The following is a 23,866-nucleotide window of genomic DNA, read 5'->3' as shown; positions in this document are numbered from 1 at the left end:
CCACTTCAGCCCACACACGCAATTTGTTTGAGAAGGGGGGGGGAAAGTGATGAAATGACCAAGAAGTGCTGAATTACCCAAGCGACTTTCCTCAAAGAGCGAGCGAGCCGGGAAGAGAAGCTGCGGAGAGCCCCGCGCAGCCCGCCCGGCGCACCGGGGCTGCCCGGGAGGGACGCGCCGCGCACCCACTGGGGACCGTGGGGGCTGCGCGGTTGGTGGAGTGTGAATGCGTCTCCGCAGCGAGGTGCAAAAAGCCTTATCCGCTTGCATTTGACTTGCGATGCCGGCTCCTCACTAGAATGCAAACCCTTTCACAGGATGAAAACAGGTTTGTTGCAAATTCTCCTGGAAATGTTTCGCTCCCCACCGCTGTCACCCTCCTCTTTGAGATGTCAGAGAAGATCTTGATGATGACACGGTGGCAGATACCTCTGCTGCGTACCCTCTGCTGTTCTTTGGAGATGTTAAGGCAGAGATAAATCTTTCATGCAGCTGTCTTTTCATATGTGTGGCGGTTGCTGCACAATCTGCACTTGATTGCAGCTAAAATATTCTTATTAGGATCCATCTCACAAAATGATGCAAAATAAACACAGATGGGAGAAGTGGGGGAGAGGAGGCTGTAGCGATGGTGGATTGATTTCCCTCCAATGCCCTCCCCGCCAAATGCGAGCCTTTTCTGAACACAAAATGCTACATTTCTCTTTTAAAGCAGAAGAGATTTGGGGTGTTCTTTGGCTGCGGTTTTGGAAGGAGACTTCCATTGCTGATGCTTGACTTACTGACAGACTTTCTTGCATGTCTGTGGCTACCAAGCCCATCTTGCCTTCACCTGTTCTAAAGTTTGTCTTCTTTCTTCCAACACCTTGCAGGTCATTCTTCCAGAATGCCAGAGGAAAGTTCGCCAAAGCGGAGTCCTCAAAACATCCCATACAAGGACCTGCCCCATATCGTCAATGCTGATGGGCAGTATCTCTTCTGCAGGTATTGGAAGCCAGCAGCAGCTCCCAGGTGAGCACTTTCAAAAAAGCCGTCCTTTTTTACTATCAGTAAATAAGGCTCTATTTGCATAATTATTATTTATAGCTTGACTGGCGTTACAGGGCTGTGTGCATGGAGCTTTACAGAGCCACTAAGGGAGACTGGTCTCATCGGAGAGAGCCCCTACTGTAAGGACTGTGCTCCAAACCTTTACTCACTCAAGTCAGCCTCACCAATGTAAAACGTGGAGTTACGTTCCTTTCGTACACAGCTGGCTTGGTTGGTGGTTCAGCGTGCTACCCAGTGGCATATGCAGGTGGCTGATGCCTATCAGCAATAAACAACTATCTTTAAACTAATAGCACAGGCACTCAGGGAGGGCTGGGATACAGGCTTAGTGATGTCTAATCTTTCTAATTTTCTTAGTGTCAACAAATTAAATATCAACATCTGACTTCAGTTTGAAAAATAGTAGCTGAAATTTCAGGGCAACAGGCAGGATTTGGTTTGACTGCATTGCTTTTTGGCTGTTTGGGGTTTTTTAATTATTTATAGTTAGTAAATGATTTAAGGAGCTCTTTCACTGGCAACCGTGATTTCAAAGCAGATCTCAGTAATGAACACGGAGGAGGAACTGGATAGAGAAATTTAAATAATGGTGGGGGTTTTTTTCATAATTTAGATAATCCCTTTACTCTAATAGCTTTCTATGCTGATTGTGTGCTGATGATAACCTGCTACAGAAAGCTCTCTCTGTTCCTCCCATAGTTACAATCTTTCTTCTTCCTCCTAGTATCTGCTGGTTTGGCATGTATTTATGCTACCACTAGTAATATAGGTAGCTACTTCATAAAAATCCGGGTATTGTTTTATAGTTTTCTTTTTCTGCAAGCCAACAGAAAAAGCTGTGTTAATTTTATACAGCTGGAAAACAGTCACAGGAAAAAGTTGTTCAAGCTGTAGTCAAGAATTAAACTTTTTCCTTGACCGCCCAACAGGTTAGACATCATCCTATGTCCAAATCAGCCTGCAACTGCGCTGAGATGGATATGGGTCCGAGTTATTTATGCGTGCCAGTCGAAGGGGCAGTGGGAATGACGTAGAGCTGGGAGGTGGGCAGGCACTCATTTAATTTCGTAGCAATATTTAAATTCATATTTAATTTCTAAGCAAATTAGTAGTGACTAGATGGGTCTTTGATCAAGAAATTAAAGGATGATAAAGAACTGAGAGTTAAAACTTAGTGTTTAAGTCATCTGGGTAGTTAATTCTTTTTAGGGCCCCGTGCACCAAGCAGTTAACTGAGAGAGAGCTTGCCCTAGTTCTGTGGCAACAAAAGTAGATGGGATCAGTGTTGCTCATTTACAAGTGGTTCCTAAGTGCGTGCGTGTGTGTGTGTTTGCGTTTGCATGTTTGTGTACAAGGAGAGGGCGTACTGTTTATTATTAGCTCTTTTTGCATTGTTATGTATGAGGGATGGTAAGTGACTGAATAACAAGCTAGTGCCTGGATCCTACCGTCAAGAATGCTCTCGAAGTGCAAGACAAAAATACATAAATTTTTTTCCCCTCTCACTTTTCATAAGTAGCTCAGCTTTTTCTGCTTCATATGTAGAAGCTCGGCAACTTTCATCTAATTCTAAATGTTCAGCAAAAGTGATCTCTCTCTATATATATGTATAGGGAGAGAAAGAGAGACACCTCAGGGGACTTTTACAGGCCTGTTACAATTTATTCTATTTCAAATACTGAAGGCGACTCTTTCAATCTTCTAACTCAATTGTTGATTCAGGTTCAAATCGTAACGCTAATGAATGATGCTATAACCATCAAACGGTGGGATCTTTCATTGATCCATTATGCATCTAATCCCAGCTAGGGCTATAGAAATACCTCTTCACTGCAGATGCCCAAAGGTTATCGTTGACTTGTCTTCTATTAGAATAGAACTTATCAACCTTGATCCCCCCACCCCAGGGAGGGTAAAAAACGGGATATCTGCCAAAGGAAAAATTAAAAAGTAGCCCTCGCCTGGGATTGAAGAGCAAACAATGGCTATGCAGTCTCCGAGAGCGGGGCTGACCGACAGACAGAGCCCCTCAGAGCTGGTGAGTCCCTTTTATCTCCTCAAACAGGTCCACAAAGGTCTGCTGTGGCAGACTAATATGCTGTAGCATATTTTTTTTAAAGACACGATTTGTCAGGAAGCTGGGGAAATTTTGTAAAGGCTCTTTTGCTTCGTGCTCACAAATAGCCAGGCTCTGATCCTGTGTGGTGTCGGTCGGACTGATCAGCCCATACCGGTGCACATATGGAAGCTTTGTTATTAAGTGCCACCGAGGCCAAGGTTGTCGTGGGAGTGAAAGGCACCTATTGTGAGTTCCTCAGCAGGGTCTGCTTTGTTTCGAAGGGAGATTTAGGTGATTACTTCACAGGAAGCTGACACACAAAGGCACTCAGATGTCATAATGATTAGATGGGGTAGATAGAGTAGGTAGCAATGGGACTAAGGAAGGAAGGCGACTATTTCGCACTTGTTTTTCGGGTGGGAAGTCACTCCCAAGAGAAGAGCTGGGGACTGGGTGTCATCTTCTATCACTGTCTGCTGGCAGCGATGCAGGTGTGACTTCCTGGGCCAGCAGCTACTAGCTGCCCAACTTGTTGAGCCAATTTCGTCTTAAGCTGTAATTAAGTGGTCTTGTTGAATGTAGCAGGGAGCGAAACGCGGTATGTTCTGGTGTCGTTTTCATGTATCCTGCCAACAGCAGGATTTGTGGAGCATGAAAATAGGCAACTCTCTGGCACCGAGTACTCACTAGTGAGTGCAAAGCTTAAGATCTGGGCAAGGGAGAGCATTTTCAGGACCATGTAATGTTGTTTGGAGGAGGTAAATAATTGGTACCAAACTAGACTGATCTCGTGCCTATAGCATGTCCCAGTAGCTGAGGAAATGCTACTTAATGGGAAGCAGTCTTTAAGTAAACAAAAACAATGGCTCCATGCAAGGTTAAAACCTATGCCACCACCCTGAGGAGTCTGAGTCAAAATATGAGGTAATAGGAGGTGAGGCATTAAGAAACCATGCTCTGTTCCCAGCTCTCAGACAAAGCTGCTAAGAATAGAGGTGGGATGAGGAAGGGGAAGGAAAGTTGGGAGGAGAAGTCAAGAATTTCCTTTGAGGCCCCTAAAGGGCCTGGAGAAGTTTAGAGATGACCTTCTTTTCCTTTCTATTCTATATCCCTGTAGTCTTTTCTGGATGCTTCAGTTGTTCCTATCACTGCCTAGATAAGCACAAACAGTTCATTCGGGGGCACTTTCAGGCCCTCTGCTTGACCTCAAATAAACCCTGTGAGATTTATTGTCCCAGAGTAGTTTTTCAAAGGTGCTGACAGTCTGCAGCCACCACTGACTTCACATAGAAAGTGATGCTCAGCTCTGTCCCTGTAGATCAGCCGCTCTAGGTTGGACACTTGAAGCTTGAGACACTTGCAGTTAGAGGATGCTTTTGAAAATGTGGGTTCCAGACATCCTTGTATTTGAGCTTCCTTGTCAGTCAAACAGAAATAATTATGTGCCTTGTTAGCGTGATGCTTGTGTGTCTCTCCATGTAGTGGTCTCTAGGTGCACTTAGGTGATTGCCAGCAACTGAAGTGGGCTGCCTGAGGAGGCTGCCTGAAGCTGAGACACATGTGGGTCACAGATGTTACGGTCGATTGTTGATGTACACTAACATGGGTTGGCTCAACTTTAGACATCGTGACCATGATTTAAGTGAACGGAGTTGCAATTGTCTGAGTAAACAGTGTCTTTGTAGGAGTTCTTTCAGTTCTATACCTGACAAGTATGATTAAAAATACAAAATTCAACAAACAAAAAGCACCTGCTTTTCTATTTACTTTTAAAAATTATTTTAGTCTTTGAAAAATGCCTGTCATTCATTCTGACTTGTTAGCAATGAAAGACCAAGCCAGTAAGGAGAAAATATATTTCTCTCTTCCCCGACGACTTCTCAGAAGTGCCTGTGGTGCAGAAATACAGACTGCCTTTATATTTGAACTAGCCCTTAAACTGTGAATATTGCTTGCTGATTTTGGCACCTCATTACCAGCATTTCCATGCCATTTCCAGAAGAACAGCACAGCTCTCAGCATGAGCAGATGACAAAGCTGAATTTGACTTTCAGACCCTTCCAAAAATGAGTAAATAACTAAATAACCCAAAGTGAAGTCAAAGCAAAGGGAATCAAATCACTAATTATAATGTTTTTAATTATACTATGTGGTGTTAGTCTCTAGGAATACTTACAGGAATTTCTAATTCAGTGTCATTCTGGAAGAACGTTTTTGCTTGTACTAATGAGGTCAACTTCAAACTAAGGCACAAAGGCCAAATTTGTATTGTGCAAAGTGACTTATGTCAGCACAGTTTGTCGTAGGATGAATTCAGCTCCCTCTGTGTGTCTGATCACATCGTACACACTGCAAAAGGGAAATAACAATTATCATTGTCGAATCAACATTCCAGGCTTTGCTTGCTGTATTGCCATTGCCTGAGTTTCTAAAGCCTCCCTTCTGTTAACCAGCCATGTATGTGTTCCTTTAATGCATATGTTCTCTTTGCTCCATGTGACTGTCTTATTCACTGTGAATGGGGCATCCTTTTATGATTTCTTAGCCATTTCCAGAGGATGGGCAAATTAGCAAACCAGCTTCACGTAAGAGTGACTCTGACAGACAGGAGAGCAGCTTTGGTTCTTGCTGTAGATATTTCCAACAGGCTTTTTTAGTAGGATAATTTTTTTCAGTCCCCACAGGAGCATTCAACAGCAGCAAATCTGCCTTTTATTCCACGGAACCCAAGGAAAAAGGCAAATAACAAAGGGAATAACAATTGTAATTAAATTGTCCCTTTTGCTCATTGCACCGTTAGGATCGGCTTCTGAGCACAAGTGTGCAACTTTGTGACATTGGTGTGTGGGAACAAGGTGGCTTTAGGAGTTTTCTTTTACGAATCTCAAAGCAGTGAAATTCCACCCTGGTCCTGAGACAGCAGCAAAGAAAGCAAAATCAGTGTTGGTTCTCAGTGTGCCACCTGATGAACTCTTGGAAATGGTATTGTCCAACATGGTGAATATCAGAGGTAGAGGTAGAAATAGGAAAAAAGAAGGTAAATGGTCTTGAGACTGTGTTGTAAAACTCAATTTCTGCTCATGATTCTCCCAGAGACTGAAGGCTAAGCAAACCTTGCTTCTCTCATGCAAATAGTTCATTTCCTTTTAATGGGATTACAAGTGTGATAATCAGAACCGGCTCTGTACCGTGACCCCGATGGATCCCCTAGCTGGTCACTCAGCAGTTAGAGCCCTGCCTGCCCCTCCAGGTCTCTTTGTCCTGAGCAGACCCTGCACTGGCTCTCCTTTCAGACTCTGGTGCATAAGTTTTCTTCATCTCATCAAAATGGGAGCACTCTAAACCAGTTGTTTGTTGACAGCAACGCAATAGCTGAAGCAGACGAACTCATCAACTTTATCAGGGTTCCAGATGCAAGAGGACTTGACTTCACTAGCACAAGAAATGTGTAGGTTTAGACAAAATAATAAAACCAGCTGCACACAGTTCCTTGCCTCAATTTTTTCAGCACTCTTGAAGATCCCTTGGGAGCACACAGCAGCTCTTTTAGATCACCATGAACACGTGTACAAGAGTTGGCTGGTGTAGTTTTACTGTCCAGAAGAGGGTGTTTTTTGCTAGATGCCTGTTGCAGAGAACTTGGCTTGTGTTTCCTTGCAAGTTCCCTTCAAGCTGCTGTGGCTTTGTGCTTTTCAGAGCCAGGACGAACATCTTATCTCTTTGTTCTTCTAGGGAAATTGCATTGTTCTAAGAGCTGTCCCTACAGACACATTTGGCCGAGCTGCCTTCCCTAGGTTCAGGCATACCATTGTCCTAATGCGCTTCCACTTGAATGGCAGCCATCAGTGTTCAAGAACCTTCTATTGTCCCTTATCCAAGAGATGTGACACAACCCTGACAGCAAATGGCTGATTCTCCTAAGTATCTAAGGAGATAATATTGCATCCTGCCCATGAGATTCGGTAGGATATGCTTAGGCAGGTCCCTTACCTCATCACACCACAGTTATATCCTTGACTATACCCATATATCGCTGCCCTGACTCTACCAGCGCAGACATTCTGACACTGCATCAGCATGGCTTATTATCCTATAGGAAGGAAATTAGCAGCACCAGGATAAGTAAAGTTTTTCAACATCATTAAAACTATAGGGTTTCTTCGTGAAGACAGATAAAATTTCACTCATGTTAAGAGGAAGAGAAATACTGGTACTGGTACAACAATACCAAATACCAACCTTGGACTAGTCCTGATCACAAACATCTTCTGAAGCAGCCAGCCCTGGGGGCGTCACTGGGTGGTGGTGTCAGGAAGGCATCTCCAAGCTGACCAGACTCACTGTCCAGACAGTGGTGTGGCCCTGGGGACAGGCAGGGAGCGGCCACTGGAAGCAGTCCTGGTGGCCAGAGCACTCCAGTCAGATCTGCCTGCCTCCGAGCATGCTCCTGCGGGCTGTCTGCAGACAGCGAGGAGCAGGGGAGGGGATGGGTCTTGGGGTGTGCTCTACGTGGGAATGTGTTTGTTTCTCCTAGACAGATGCGGTATGTTTGTGACCAAAGGGATTAATTATTTTTGCAGTAGCAACCATGTAGCTATTTTCAATGTCCCAAGACCTCGAATAACACCAACTTTCATGAGTACTTCCAGTGGAAGGAAGGAGACACCCCTTCTTCATGACAGACACTTGCTCTCCAGCCAGGAGCTATCTTCATTTCTGCTTGGCAGGCGCTCGCTTGATGGGAGCCTCTGAATCCTCCCATACTAACTGAGGGCAAAGGCAGCTTGCTAGACCTAGAAAATTTAGTGTCAGAAAACAGAATGAAGAAGACAATGAGGAGCAGAGAAGAGGCAAAACACATGGTCAAGACAGTCATTAGGCAGTGACACAATGGTCAGTGATTTACAGAGTCGAACCATTAATTTCTCTGTGCTTTTGCTTCCTCATCTAAAATTGGGTGTAATCATCCAGGCAAGTGATATAAATCGGGTCCTAGATGAAAGTTGCCAGAATATGTTATTCCTTGAGGTTTTGGTGGTTGAAGACTGCTTGATGTTTGAAGAGAGATTTTTTAAAAATCTGCTAAGTGATACATGAGTTGTTCTCTGGTGTTCAGCTACAAGTAAATTGTTTCAGCAGCAATCCATTAAAAGAAAGAAAAGAGAGAGAGAAAAAAAGGAAACAAAATATTGACAACTGGACTAAAGCCATTCAGCGGTGAGAGGGTAGTAGTCGTTTGCTCCAGTATTGTGTATAGATGGGTAAAGGAGAAAATGTACAAGCTACTATAGATTTGGTAGGCAAGAAAGATTAATGATCTTTTTCAGCCATCTATCCATCTGACCTATGATAAAAAGGGCTTTCTCTGCATGTTTTCTTTCTTCCTTGATCAAACTTGAAGCTTGCACAGTGAGAGGATAAAACTTAAATCTTTGGCCTTTTTTAGAACAGAAAGTTGGTTTAATTTGCTGTAGCTGTCAGCAGGTTAGCTAGTTCACCAGCTGGCAAGACAAGCTTATTTTTATAATTTATCAACATATTTTTTACTTTTATTTTTCAAAACTATCTCAGTGAGGTTTCAAATTCAACTGTCAAATTCCAGAAATTTGCAGTGGCTTAATTTGCTGGGCTAAAGGCATGTGGAGTGATGAGGAAGCAGTAAGTAATTAAATTGCTGTAGAGATAACATCTAGCTGACTTAATGGTTAAGCTTTTTCTTAATTTTTTCAATTTTGTGTGAGAGCTAGTCTACAATATTTGGAGTATTAAAAACTGTATTCTGAGCAACATTCATAATCTCATTTTATCAAAAGGATATTCAAGCAATCAGCACTCAGTCATCCTCTGGCCCTCCGCAAATGATTTTAGCAAGGAGCACGAAGCATCTCAACCCAGGTTGTCCTGAAAATGCACGGATCATCTCTCTGACTTATTAGCTGCCCACAAGTTCGTTAGGGCAGAAAGCTTTTTAAAATTTGACTTTTTCTTTCCAGGTTCACTGTGGCCCCGTGCATGTAGCACGGGGCTGGAGCTCAGGGAACCCTTGGTGACTTTTTGACTCTGCTGTGAAACTCCTGCCGATTGCTGTAGGGTCAGGTTTTGCCTCACGCCGCGTGTCCATCCTTGCCTCCGGCACGCTGTGTTGCCATGGGCAAAGGCTTTTTACCTCTTGTGCCTCAGTTTACGTGTCAGTGGGAGGAAGGGTTGTTCTTTACTTGGGACAGGGTAATGGATCAGAGGACCTCCTGAGGTCCCATTCGTCTCTGCAAGCCTAGTTGCACCCTTTGTAAAGCACTTTGGCTTTTGTGAATGAGGAGTGTTGTACAAAAACCAGCTGTTGTTATTATTTATGCTGTTTATTTACTGGTCACATTTCTCAGAGCTGGGGAATGGGAAAAAAAAAAATCAATCATCAGATTCACTTTGTTTAGATTTAATTCCACTTTCAGTGTTTGGGGAATGTTGATTTATTAAACACTACTCCTGCCCCCCAAACCCCTAGTTTTACGTAGTCAGTGGAAACGTGTCATTCTTGCACGTAGGTATACATTTATCTTTTGAAGCGTCATTTAAGGGCTCTGACCATCACAGGTACGCTTCCTGCGGTTGCTTTAGGAGAGGCGGTCGGGCCCTTCAGCACAGCTAAATGTAGCATCGAGGCTTGCGTACATTTTGCTGCGCCCAGAGCATTTCCAGCCACGTCCCTGCTCGAGCCGCCCCGCAGCTCTGCCTGCAGTCAGCAAACCTCCCTCCCGCCCCGCGCACCCACGCCAGCCCTCGGCCCCACGCGGGGCACGGGCGTGGGACGCTCCGGTGCTCCTGAGCCCCGTCCCTACCGCTGAGCCCCACCTCACAGCTGCGGAACTGAGGTCTCGGCTCCTGCCCACGTCACACGTGGCCCGTGCAACGGTTCAGCCCTCGTCTCAGAGCTTTGTGTCTCCGAAGCCGTGGCCTTGCGCTGAGCCCGTCCCGCTCCCAGTGCAGGCTGTGACGGACGCGCCCCTCGCACGTGAGCAAGCGGTGTCTTGTCAATTGGCAGAAGAGAAACTCAGAAGGAAAGACAAAGCATCTTCCCTGCTGCTAGCTCACACGTCGGCTCTGACGCTTTCTTCGCTGGCCGTCGGAGGAATCGGAGCCAGCCTGGCAGCGGCGGGGTTAATAATTGTGGTAGCGAAAGTATTTGCTCTGGATATTGCTGGGGCTTTTTAAAAACGGCCAGAAATACGTGGTGCTTTTCAGTTGCTGGCGAAGCGCTCCAGAGAAAACACAGCGTTCCTGCAGCAGAATAACAGCTTGTGGTTTAAATAAATGTTGTTATTTCTGCTCTGCTGTAGGTGTACATGTATGTTTTGGTTCAGTGACTGCCAGATACTGTAAATGGTATTGATTTCCTTTTCTATTTTAAGCTTTTCTGCAGAAGAGGCATCCCACATGCCTTTAGCTTTCTTTGCCTGTTGTACCTAAAGTGATTGCAGCCAAGGATTTATCTAACTCAATACTCTTATTTTATTGTTACCACTCATCCTTATTTTAGTAGTTGCGCCCCACGTTGGTCAGGTCCCCATTCACATTTTGGAGTTTAAAGCTTTTATGTGTCACCCTTTCTGAGAGCGAATCACAGTTTAAAAGCCGTGGCAAGTCGTTCCTTATTTACGTTAGCCTGGCAGCCCCCTCCGCCATAGGTGAAGCTGCCTTGCTGCTGGAAATGAAAGAGCGTTTTAGGAAAGAAGGCTGCCGTAGCTGAAGTCTTTGGACATCCAGATGCGCTCAGTGCGGCCAAGAAATAACACAGACCTGGTTTTGGCAACCATAGGCAGAAGTCTCTATCCATTTGTTAACTATTAAATTGTCCATAGGTAAACCATTGCACCTCATCTACCGTTCAAATTTACTTTGCTTCAAAACGTGAATAAACACTTCAGCCTTTAAAGCACATGTTGCAGCAATCACTCTCTTAGCAGGATTCCTGTGTCTCATGTATAACTGCTTACAAAACTTTCTCCCTTGCCTCAGGTCTATGGCAAACGTGGAATAGTAAATTAATTGGAACATGCTCAAAGCCTTGGCAAACGCTTTGCCTGTGACATTACTGATTTCCCAGAGGAATAGCTGCTAATATTGATTTTGACAGAGCCTGTAAAGCCTCTCGCAGCAAAGATGCCTCTCATAGCTGGGCAGGGCTGAAGCGCAGCTCTGGGATGTGCCGAGATAGGATTATTCATTGGAAATTAATGTCCTTAATCTCAAAGTATGTTAAAATATACATAAGTGCTTTATGATTAAGAAATCAATCCTTGAGTTTCTGTCTCTATAGGATAATTCCACCCTGGCTTTTGGAAAATCACGCAGAAGAAGATTGGCTATTTGGAGACTCATGTTATCTGTGACATCTGAACTTGTTATGAGTTAGTCAGTTTGTTAAAGATAAGATAACCAATTAAGATCTCTGCCAACAGAGAGGACCACAGACAAAATTGGGTCAGAAAGGTAAAAGTGAGGACAGGTAATTGACTCAGTGCAGGAAGTAATCAAGAGTTCCACGTGACGGGTGGAATTTGTATGGTTACAAACCATACTACCAGGTCTAAGTTTTTCAGGGATTTAAGGTTTTATGTTTTGCTTTAAACCATTGCCATACAATTGGGAATTGCACAGTCAGTGCTTTATTAAAAAGTAATAATATCATACTATCTTGAGTTCACAGAACAGGTAAAGTGTCATCCCCTTACTTGCTCCTTACTTATTCACAGCTCTCTTCCAAACCAGTGAAGGTTGGCCCACATGAGGCCGAAACACCTCATCAAAGCATTTCAGTTGTGCAGTTTTTATTGCAAGGAATGGCTTGGAAACGCTCTGACCCCCTTGTACCAGGTTTGCGCTTTTCAGCTTCTTCCCCGCAGAGGTGCTAGGATGATGAGCTGAATCCTCCCTTTAACAACTTTTCCAGTATTGCTTGTCAGGAGTTGTCTGTACCGTCAGTTCCCTGAAATAACAGCTTGAGACTGGAAGTGATTAGAGCCATGTCTAGCGTCTAAAATGTGGACAATCCCAATTTTAAGAACCATCGATTTTGTGGGGAGACTGACTGTGAAGAACCCCTGGCTCAGGTGAGCCCAGGTTCAGACCACTAGTGATGTCCAGCTCCCGCATGAAAAATACCTTGTGAAAAATGTTAAGTTAGAAAAAGTCTGCAGACTTGTGTTAGAGGACTTTAGGAAACTGCTTAACATTTTGATGTAGTGTCTTCTGCACCACTTTATGATTTGTCTCAAAACTGTAAGCATCTCTTAGCAAACATTTGAAAATAACTAAGCAAGCAAGCATGTTGCTAAGGACTTAAATGTCACCAAGTTTTATGGACCTAACCAGAGGGGTGCCTTTAGTAGGTGAAGTAATTTCCATCATTTGAAACCTACAGAGGCTCAGTTAGGACTCCTCACCTCGATACAGAGCTACTGCTGTCTAACACAAGCCTTTCCTTTTCCAAGGCTTTGGCTCATCAGGCAGTGCCTGCATTTTGATTTCAAGAAGAAACTGCTACATGACCGGCTAAACTGTAATTTTTGTCCCTTTGGAAATCATTAGAGGTTCAGTGCCAGTCCATGAAAGAGGAGGAGTTCTGCAAAAACTGTTCCTGCTCTTACTCCCTGTTTGTTGGTTCTCCATTGAGAATCATGGTCCTGCAACCATCTTCCATCTGCAGTGGCTTTGCTTCCAAGTGAAAATTAATTTTTAATAAAATTCACAAGAAGTATCTTATTTTTCCTGATTTCCAAGGGAATCTATGCCAGAAACTCTTTTGCTTCTTTGAATATTCTTCCTTCACACCTTAAAGCTCATCTAAAAATTCTGGGTGTGATTTCAGATCAACTTAAATTTTGCAGCTGATGTCTTCTGTTTAAATAATGACTGGCACAGTTTTCTTAGAAAGATACTGACTGCTTTGTGCACTCATCCTTGTAGCTCCCCTTGGGAGATACGACCTTCATTTTATCTCTCTTGTAGCCCTTGTACGAGAGAACGGCTGAAGCAGAACAAAGTGTACAACCGGGATGCTCAGTTCCAGCCTTACTCCCAGCCAGGCCTGGGGGCAGTTCTGCCCAGGCTCCCCCCAAGTCATCCATTCCTCGGTCCTGTGTGTGTAAGCAATGCCTACACCTTGCCTCCTTGGAAAAAGAAGTCGTAATTCTTCCTTCTTTCAAGTATCCCTGTGCTCTGTAGGGGGGCAGCAGCAAGAGGACAGCGCAGCTCCCAAACCCTGAGCTTGCAGATTCTGAGCTTGCAGAGTGTCTTGCAGCTTCAGAGCAGCAGGTCTGGCAGCCAGTTCTGCTGAGGAAAATCCCATCTCTGCTATCAAAGTGGAGGAGTGTCTCCCCGAGGCAGTCCATGTAACCCTAGAATGCCTTCTCCTCAGTTTTATCCAAGAAAGGTGTGGGAAGATCCAGCCCATGCATTTTAAGCTACACGCCATGCATTTCACCTCTGATCTCAGCCTTGTGTCCCGTAATATACTACTTCAAAGTTTCCTTGAAACAAAATACAGCTGGTCTCAAATGTTAACTTTGCAGATTTGTCCAGAGCTATGCAGTTGCAAGGTTCCAATAATTCCTTCCCTCCCACCCCCACCTGAAGTTTCCTTCATCTCTTTTCCCTGTATTAGGCTGCTCCTGAGTTATTCTCGGCGAGGGCTTGCTACAATAAATCAGTGTAAGCCATTTCTCCACATTGTTTTGTGCTGGGTCTAGCTAGATCCTGTTGAACCTTTCATTTTGAAATATATCTGTACTACCCAGTCTCTGCTCTGTTGATTTATGGTGTCTGCACTTTCGGGTGTTGTTGAATAATTTGCCCATGTTACTCCTTCTGGAGGTCATGCCAGTTCTCAGATGTCCTCCTAACTCTGCGCTGGTGAGGAATTGTAGCAATTTTTAGATGTACGATGAGACCAGGCTTGCAGACATGCAGCCCAAACTAACAGTAGCCCCTCTGGGCAGGCTTGAACAGGAGCTTCCAAGCTGAGTAAAAGGAAGCAGAGTTTGCTGGAGGGGTTTATTTTTTAATTGCCGGTTTAGGATCCAGGCAAGAATGAAGCTACTGGTTCTACTAGACTAGACCAAACCACATCAAACACAAATGTACAGAATCCTAAATCCCCACAAGCCCTATAAAATCAAACAGAAATTATGTAGTGTGAGCATAGTGCACGGCCCTTTGATGTATTCTGTGGTGCTCAAAAGTTTTTCATAGGTTAAACTGCTACAGTCTTGAACTACTACTTTCCTCAGTCTATCTGGAAGAGGTGAATTCCTCCAGATTTGGAGCTCTGTGAGATATCCATGCTGATGCTACACTGGCTGTGATATTGAGAGAAGGTTGATAGAGACTTGACTCCAGGCTATTGCTATTCTGACTTGCTCTTTACCCTCAGTTGGGAAAAGCAGCAGCAGAACTGCTAGTTTAGCATAACATTGTTCAACACTAGTGATGGCTGAAAAAAGGGGTGACTACCCAGATTGTGGACCTACATGGCAAAACTGAGCATATATGGACCAGTAGAGCAGAGGCTAAGAATACATTTCTCCAGAAAACTGAGCAAGAGAGCAAGCAAAGCTCTTGGGTGTAATGCCTCCTTGAAACATGGCTTGGAATTGGGAGCAAAGTCATTGCCTCTTATGCCTTCAGAGGGACATAACTCTGCCTGTTTCTTAGAGACAGAAGGACGGCATGAAAGGACACACCTGACGCCACCATAAATTTTCCTGTCTAACCAGAGTCACCAGGCTGAACTCTTGGCTAACTGTGTAGGTCACGAGCACGCACAACACCAGAGAAATTGCCATAACTCTTTGTAATCCCTGCCCATAAGTTTTGTCAGGGTTGCTTTGGGACACGAATCACCTCAGGGAAAAAAAAAAGTGCAAAAGCTGACTCAAAAAGCAGATACAGACATCCCTCTTCCAAACTTCAGGTCTTACACCCAAAGCAAGAGGCTCGAGAGGCCCCCAGAGAAAAGGTCACCAACGTCTGTTACAGTGAACAAACCAATTTGTTCTTCATTACGTGTTCTTGGAAATGGTTAGCTGGAAATTTTTGTTAAAAAGGTAATAGTTAACGAAATGCCAAGGGTAGAAAATTGGAATGACAGTTAAAGCTCAACAAAGTTACAAACTGCTTAATGCATAATCTTATTATGTGAAAGATAACCAATTTTTGTAATCGGCAAGGACCACTAACCTAGCTAACAGAAGAATGCATACCTTTAATTGATTTTCCATTATAATATACTTTGGAAGCAAAATATATATACATGACATTACATTTTTAGTAAGTTAAAAAGGTCTGTGAGCAACTATCCAGTTGCTCGTCCAAAAATACCACTAGTGAAAGGTTAATTGTTAACTGTGGTTCTAAGACTCAGGCTGATGCCAGCTACAAAGGAACTGATAAATCAGCTCAAACAACACAACAAAATGTAATACTTAATTTCAGTAAGCCAGTCATTTTTCTGGCAGCCTGGCTAACTCAGAGCTTTCCTGTCAGTTTTTTAAAATTACTTTAGGAATTTAGTGTCAAGTGTTCAAAACCACTCAAGTCAGATGTTCTTTGTTAGAGCTGATCTGGTTCTGGTAACAACATACATAATACCAAATTGAAAGCGTAGTTGCCTCGCGTAGAATAACATGGTATTAGCTTAAGTTGCAAGGGCTTGATTCAGGAAATCACATCTGCATGTGATTAAATCAGTCCTTATTCAAGACAGCATTTATAAATCCTCTTTTAACTTTTATCTTGTACTTTGTAAGTCCTACTGACTTTTATGAGTTGAAGAAAGTTTCCTGAGGTTAAGCAAGTACTTAAATATTGTTCTGAAGAGGAGTGCTTATGAATGGGGTGGAAAAGATTGCATTTTTCATATATGTAGTCATAGGAAGCTTGTCTTCAGCTCTTTGGTCTAGTCCCAGTGTTTTGGGTTATTTTCTGGCAATAAAAGAGCATGCACAGGGTCCCACAGAAGTCCCTCTGTCCCAAGAGGACACAAGATGTTAAAATCATACCATCCCGCTCACAACCTTCCTTGTCTAGTTCAGTTTCAACAAGATTTTTGTTGAAAATGAAGCAAGAACGTGGGTCTTACGCCCAGCAGGACCCAAGCCCTGAGTTGTGTTTCTGGTCTGCCAGATTTCGTAGCACAGCAGCAGCTTTCCGAGTGTCGTTCCAAGGTATCTTTCTTCTAACAGCAGAGCCCTGGTTAAGAGGGCTCTAGCTCATTTGTGTAAGCCCGGTGCTGCTGTTTATTTTCTCTGCAGTTGACTGTGGAATTGCATCTCTAAACAATCGTACTGGCACGGCAAAGGGGGCAGAGGTGGCAACACGTGCGCAGCAATAAAGAAGGTGGGATCCTCTAAAACTGATTGTGCTCTTGCACCTAAAGCTGAATCCCTGCCCCGCAAAGCTGCTCCTCAGCCAGGAAGCGAGACATCAGCGGTGTGAAGTTTCAGTGAGAAATATGGAAGGGCTGCAAACAGCTAGAGCTTACATCAGCTGCTGACCTCTCCGAGAGGTGAGACAGGGAGATAATGTGTTCATATGGGTTTGTGCACACCGACTTTGCGTTGCAGCCTGGCCTCTAACACTCCCAACCTCCCTGGTTCGGGGAAGGATGTTTGCACGTGCCTTGCACCGACTGCCCGCACGGCATCGCTGTGCATTGCTTGCTTAGCAAGCTGCAGCTGCGACCAGGAGGGACTGCTACCAGTCACGGGTGACCAGCGCAGTGGAGATGTGGGAGCAGGGACTGGGCACTGGTATGTACTAGCGAATCTACCCTCTGGTTTTAAACTAAAAGAGGGTAGATTCAGACTAGATATAAGGAAGAATTTTTTTATGAGGAGGGTGGTGAAACAGTGGCCCTGGTCGCCCAGAGAGTTGGTAGATGCCCCGTCCCTGGAAGTGTTCAAGGTTGGGTTGGACGGAGCTCTGAGCAACCTGATCTAGTTGAAGATGTCCCTGCTCACTGCAGGGGGGTTGGACTAGATGGCCTTTAAAGGTCCCTTCCAACCCAAACTATTCTATGATTCTATGATACCATCACCTCCTAACGGGAGATAAGTAAACACAGCCAGTAGTTGATTTGAACAGTAAAACACAAATATTGTCCTGCCCTCTTGTTGTAGTAAGTTACTGCATCTGTTTGTCAAGCTGTGCAGTCCCAGGAGGCAGAAACCTGCAGTGGGGAGGGAGGAGGAGGTGAAGGCTATGGGAAGGGCAGGGATCCATGAAAACTGTCTGTTGTTTTTGTAAACAGCAGTCAATAAACTGATTTCCTTTAATAGCCCTAATTGTTGTTGAACTAGTTAGGTGAGAGCTAGCACGTGGATGCTTACTCATGCTGCAGCTCACACTGTGGCTTTGTGTGGAGACACGCCTGCAGAGTGTGGGGAAATTGTGCTGTTGTGCGATTAGGTGCTTTCTTGAGCAGATGCCAAAGCAATGCTATTTTGAGATGTTCAGCAGTTACAGTTCCACCAGACAAAGCCAGCTGAAGTATCTAAAGATACATCAGGTTTCCCTGCCTGTGGTTAGAGAGACTGGAGTTAGCATGGGTTCGGGCACAGGTCGGTCTCCAACAGAAAGCTTTGCAGGCTTTGCACAGTGTTTTCTACCTCAGATGTGCACATTTACCAGGGATTTCACCAGTGCATTTGCAAGAGCTGGACGTGAAGCAACCTCTCCCCAGGATCATAGAATCATAGAATGGTTTGGGTTGAAAAGGGCCTTAAAGATCATCTGGTTCCCACCCCACTGCTATGGGCAGGGACACCTTCCACGAGACTAGGTTGCTCAAAGCCCCATCCAGCCTGGCCTTGAACGCTTCCAGGGATGTGGCATCCACAACTTCTCTGGGCAACCTGCTCCAGTGGCTCACCACCTATATAAGAAGAGATTCTTCCCTATATCTAATCTAAGTCTACTATCTTTCAGTTTAAAGCCATTACCCCTTGTCCTATCACTACCTGCCCTTGTAAAAAGTCCCTCTCGGGCTTTCTTGTAGGCCACCTTCAGGTACTGGAAGGCTGCTATAAGGTCTCCTTGGAGCCTTCTCTTCTCCAGGCTGAGCAACCCCAACTCTCTCAACCTGTCTTCACAGGAGAGGTGCTCCATCCCCCCGATCAATTTGATACATGGCCAATACACAAACCTTGTTTAAACAAAACTGCCATTGAGGTCACCTACAGAGGCACTACAGCCCTACAAAATCTTAGAGCCTGCAGGGTTTCTGTATTAATTTTAAGCGACTGTGTTGAAAGCAGTCTCTGATATTCTGTTATTCCAGCCATTGCAGTAGGAAAGAGCAGGTTGTGATTCGAGAGCAGGGGTGTCTGCAGAAATGTTTACAAAAAGTAAAGAACTGCTGTCAGTCAATCTAATAGCTCACTGTATTTTCATGCCAGCTTGCTAGTGAAAATATGTTGAACCATGTATTTGTTATACTGCCTTCGGGTATTATTTGCCAAATCTAAACTTGTTTTGTAATGGAAAATGGGAGATTAGGTGAAAGCCAAATCCTTCAATCCTTGCTCGGATGATACTCATTACTAATTCCAGTTTTTCAAGCTGTTGTGTTTAACGTGTGGCCCGTGTGCTTAGACCCAAAAGCTGGACCTAAAGAGCTGTGTAGACGTGACCTAGTTTTCAGTCAGTAAAGCCACTCTCACTTTTTGTTGAACAACAAAACGAGCTACTTCTGTTTTGACATAACAATTTGAAATTTTACTCCTTGTTTATGACTATTGATATGACAAAACTTTCAAAAGTATCTAAGTCTTCTCAACAGCTACTGCCATTAGGGCTTTTAAGACTCAAACAGTCTCAGGAATTTTATTCAGTATTTAGCAGACAAATAATAACCAGGTCTCTTGCCTGTGGTGTCCAAAGGCTCAGTTCTGCAACGCCTGGCAATCGTCGTGCTAGAAGAGAGGAGAGATTGAAGGAACACCTTGCCTCTCTGAAGCATTGAGCTTTTTTCTTTTCTCAGTAGCTTCACAGAAGATGAGGGGGCTGAGCATCTAGCAGGATGCTGTCAGGCAAAGTCATGGTGCTGCATCAGTGTGAATGAAAGCAAAATTAGGGCTTTGCTCTCAGGGGGGATGAAATAACAGCAAGAATTTCCTGGCAGAGATCTCTTTGCCAGCTTCCCATTAGGTTTCATTCACTTGATGCATTTCGGTGCATACATTCAAATAATATTTCTCTGAGAAATGAAGGGCTGTATTCAGTCAGCCAAGCTGCACCTTAATCTCTGTGCCTAGTCAGCAGAAAAAGGTCCTCTAAAGAGTAACTGGGGGCTTCAGTAAGACACTGAGCAGGGAAGCTGTCAAGAGCCAGGTAATAGGAGGTGTACAGCAGAGAGACTTAACCTGGTTGAGTCTGTTGGATACCGAGGCGGTGGGTACACAGGAATTTTCTCTCACATTTCCTTAGTTTCTGCATCGGTGTCCTGTGCACACGGTGCCACTGCTTGCTGTACCGCAGGGTCCAGAGCCTGCGGGTTAACAGCCTGGCTTTGCTTCACCCCCCGTGCCCCCCACCGCATTTCTGAACGTTTGGCAGGTCTGCCAGCCCCAGACTCGGGGACTGTGGTGTCTCTTTAGGTGACTTGGGACCAAGGCTGAGGTACCAGGCCATTACGTGTAGGTGGAGGCAGAAGCATTTGGATGGTGCCTCCAGTTTTCAGGGGCATGTATAGAACAATGACTCGCTCTTCCAGCACTGGCCACGGTGTCTCTGCTGGGCAGCCTGCGTCTAGGAGAGGTGGGACACATAAAGCCACGATGCCTCTGCTGCAGAAAGTTAATATTCTCCACTGTGGAATGAGCAGTGTCTCCATTTCTTCAGTTTTTGAAGCTGTAATAATAGACCCTGGACTCTGAAAATCAGACTGTCTGGCAAGTGCATTGATAACTTGACAAATCTATTGACTGGGGAAGGTGACAAAGGAAGAAATGACTGCTCTACACACATCGGTTTGAAACCTTCAGTGATACTAAAGAACACTTGTAAGGCATAGCAAGTCAAATATGCTACATGACCTAACCTCACCCTTGCTAATTAGTATTAGACAGATACCAGAGCATCTTTGCATTGCTGGTTTTGCAGTGTGCTCTGCAAAATCCTTCTGGTTTCGATGGATGCTCTTTCAAGTTGTCTAGCATGAGCAAATACTTTGAAGCAGGTGCTAATCAAAGAGCAGGAGTTTCTACATTATTCAACATATTTTTTAAGTTTAAATATATTAAGATCAAAGCAGTTTATTGCAGTGAATACGCTGTCTAAAAAGATATTCAAAACCTCAATCAAAATAAAGTTGAGGAATTCACTAGCTGTAAACTGCTGTCATTTTGTGTTGTCAGTTCATTTAATATTTCACTGTTAATGTACTGAAAATGTCTAACTTGTAGCCTTCAAACTGTTTTGTGGTTGATGATGTTGCAATGACAGATGGTACTTTTAAACAAACAGGTTATGTTTGTGTTGCTAAAGCTGGATTTTAAATAGTCACTTGTTGAATTCAGCAAAGCTTCTGTAATTTCATTGCTGCTTCTGCTCTAGTTCTAGTCTAATTCTATACAAACTTTGCCCAGTAAAAACCCTGGGAAGATTCATTCAGCTTCCGCCACTCTCACTTGGTGCCATTCCAGTAAAAGTAAAGTATCATTGTTAAACTAGGAATCTTCAAAGATAAGTGTTTGCATGTCTTTCAAAAAGAAGTGTCTACTAGACTGGGGTTTTTTATGACCCCTGTCTGTAGTCGTATGGTGGCTATCTAAGAGTCACTTTAATCACCAAAGTAAAGCAACCGTATTGGGGCAGAAACTGGAATGGTAAAATTACCAGAATTTGGGTCAAAAGATAAAATTCCAAACTCCAACCAAAGTTCTGGACTCTGCTTGAGACCTATTCTTTAGCTGAAATTTCACCTTTAAGAGTGCTCTGGAGCATCAGACAATGTTGCAAGTTATAAAGTTAAGGACAGTATTTGTATTTGAAACCACAGCGAAACACCAATCCCCAAAATAAATCAATGCCAACACTTACACTGTAGGAGCAGTGTAGACGCCTCAAGCCCAAGACAGAGTTATCCAGCTCAAGGATTGATGCTGATGCCCATTTGTATCTTCAACTTGCAACAGACCGTGGCGACAGACAAATGGGAAAGAGCAGTGTCTGTCCCACGAGCAGCTGACTTCCACGTGGTCAGTCCGACTACCACCTGGTGAAGACCAGGTCAGCGGCAGGTCAGGATGGCAATCGTTTCCCCTCTGTTCAAACCCACCTCAGCCATTATATACTTGCCGTACATTTGCTGATGTCTGAAATGCTGTTGCGAAATTGAATATGCTGTTTTTACTTGCAGCTCTGAAGCCTTTGTGGGTTGATTGCCAAGTTAATGATTTATACCTTAATGCTCCATTTAGGGCCCTCGTGTTTATCGCTCATGGCGCTGGGGAACACTGCGGCCGTTACGATGACTTGGCCCAGAGGCTGACAGGACTTAACTTGTTTGTTTTTGCCCATGACCATGGTGAGTAGCCTAAAACAGTACTTGATTTACAGCAGCTCAGGACTTTACTGAAGTAAATGCCATTAAAGCTACTCAGCAGTGAGAGAAAAATCCATAAAATATTTACACCTTGGCATAAATGAGAAAGGGATCTTCTGTTGCTTTGTAAAATCTGCATATTGAATTTGTCAAAAGCTATCCCTGTTTACCTTGAGTTTTCCTCAGCCTTGTCCTTGACATTACTGCTGGTGCTATTCTGACTTCTCTGTAAGAGATTATTTCTTTCACCTGTCTCTTGCGGGGGTGAAAAAGTATTGTCCACCGTGGGAGTGGGACTAGGAGCCATTTCTGCTGGATTCGTGGTTGAAGTCCTAAATGGTCCCAGAGGGGATGCATGAAATGACAGCATAGCTTTCACATACCAACACAGCTAGACAGCTGAACCCTTGGGACATGGAGAGGCATGGAGACATCACAGACCCATCTCCATAGTCCAGCAGAGATGCCAGAGCTGGCTGTACACACCTCAGCTCTGACGAGAAAGTAGCTCGAGTGCATGCAAAGCTGTGATAACAGCAACACCAGCTCAGCCCTCAGCCGGTAGGTCTGGGCAATGCTGTGCCACGTAGACTTACTGTCCCAGCCTGAAAAAGAGAACACCCAGTCCTCAGGACAGCTTACAAGGAAAACAAATAACCAATGTGATTTTTCTGGACCACTGATCACATGCCATAATCAGGGTTGGCTTTACAAAGACAATTGACCTGTACAGAAGTATCAGTGCTGACCACATGAGCCTCTTTCTCCCTATATAGGTGCAATATTTCCAAGTGTTGATTCATTCATGTCTATGTACTTCCTTCTGAGTTGGGTGCAGGCTAGCAGGAGCCTGCAGTAATCCTAGGAGAAAGTGTCCCCATTCCTCTCTGTTTATCTGTATGACGTAAAGTTCATGAGAAAGGCAACGGAGCAGGCCACGTTCTGTCTACCCTGCAGCTGCTGTCAGCAGACCACAGACAATATATACAAAAAGTTACTGAACTCCAGGACACACCAGCATTTTGTCCAGAGCCACTGGGCCTACGAGAGTTAGTGGGCCTACGAGAGACTGCAGTTGCTCACGGTGCGTGCTTAACATCATGCCTTAGGTCCTCATTTCCTTAAAACTTGATAAAGGTTTTAAGAAGTAGAGTTAAAATAACAATATTTGAAGCAACAAACCTAGAAGAAATGGTAAAACATTACATTTATTGCATGGATTTGATGGGGAGGATGCCTCTTCTGTTGATGGAGAAGGGCCTTTGGGGTGAAGGTTCTGGTCAGGCATGCTCTGTGCTGTATAATGAGGCGGTTACTTGCTCTCTGTTTCTTTGAATATCTTTTTGACTGGAGAAGCATAAATAGTTTGTGGGGGTTTTTTTTCTATAATTGCTGGAGTAATTAGTTCACTTCAATTAGTACAAATCTGGTTGCTCAGGGCAGTTAACAAACAACTTCATTCTCCCTGTCAAACCTACAGTTTTCTTGGTAAATTCAGTTTGGGTTTTTTTCATCAGCAATAGGGTGAGGATAAAGAGGAACCCAAAAGCAGAACAATGGAAACACAGTTGTGTTACACAAAGAACTACTTTAACTGAGCCTAGATTCACTGTAAGTTAGAATGACAATCAACATATTTTAGGCTCTGTAAAATAATCTTTGCACCTAAAGAGGTAAGCGGTGAGGATAAATTTTGTTTGATGGAATACAGGTTACAGCCTGAGCTGAATGCCAGCGAGAGCTGAAGGGCATAAACATCTCCATTGCCAAATTTGCACAGATCAGACCGGGAAGTTTATAGCTTTCCTCCACCATTTTATGTATCCCAAGTTACTTCAACAGTGTGTTCCCCCTTTGCGTCCCATCCTTTGGATATCTTTGGGTAATATTAATTATTCAATTCTGTTAGCAAAATAATTGCTTTCTGTTCCTCATCCCTTACAGCGGCTCTTAGTCTTATGAGCTTGGCGTAGATTTCCTGATCTGAACATTTGTTCCGGTTCTGCTATTCTCATGGATAACATTCCCAGTATAGGCAGATTATCCTTGAGATTATTAATGCAGTTCCACAGCATGGCTACCATGATTTCCCAAATGAGTTGGGAAGTTACTAGGGCTGTAGTATGCATGACTTGACTGATTTATATTGTGTCTAT

At 44.1% G+C, this 23,866-nt stretch overlaps 1 protein-coding gene across 1 annotated transcript in view; it reads left to right on the top strand.

Moving 5' to 3' along the window:
• Window positions 1-859: 859 nt before the first annotated feature.
• Window positions 860-23,866, top strand: part of MGLL (monoglyceride lipase) — a gene marked incomplete at its 3' end in the record, with an annotated part of 62,088 nt that continues 39,081 nt past the window's right edge. The window contains exons 1-2 of the mRNA XM_082004597.1: window positions 860-1,011; window positions 21,586-21,692. Of these exons, the coding sequence (XP_081860723.1) occupies window positions 887-1,011; window positions 21,586-21,692 (232 nt within the window). The 5' untranslated portion in view covers window positions 860-886. The remainder of the gene's footprint in view (window positions 1,012-21,585; window positions 21,693-23,866) is intronic.

This window comes from Phaethon aethereus (genome assembly GCF_964289735.1).
Source record: "Phaethon aethereus genome assembly, chromosome: 11".
In the NCBI taxonomy this organism is placed as follows: Eukaryota; Metazoa; Chordata; class Aves; order Phaethontiformes; family Phaethontidae; genus Phaethon; species Phaethon aethereus.
The sequence above is the reverse complement of the archived record's forward strand: the minus strand, read 5'-3'. Positions and strand labels throughout refer to the sequence as shown.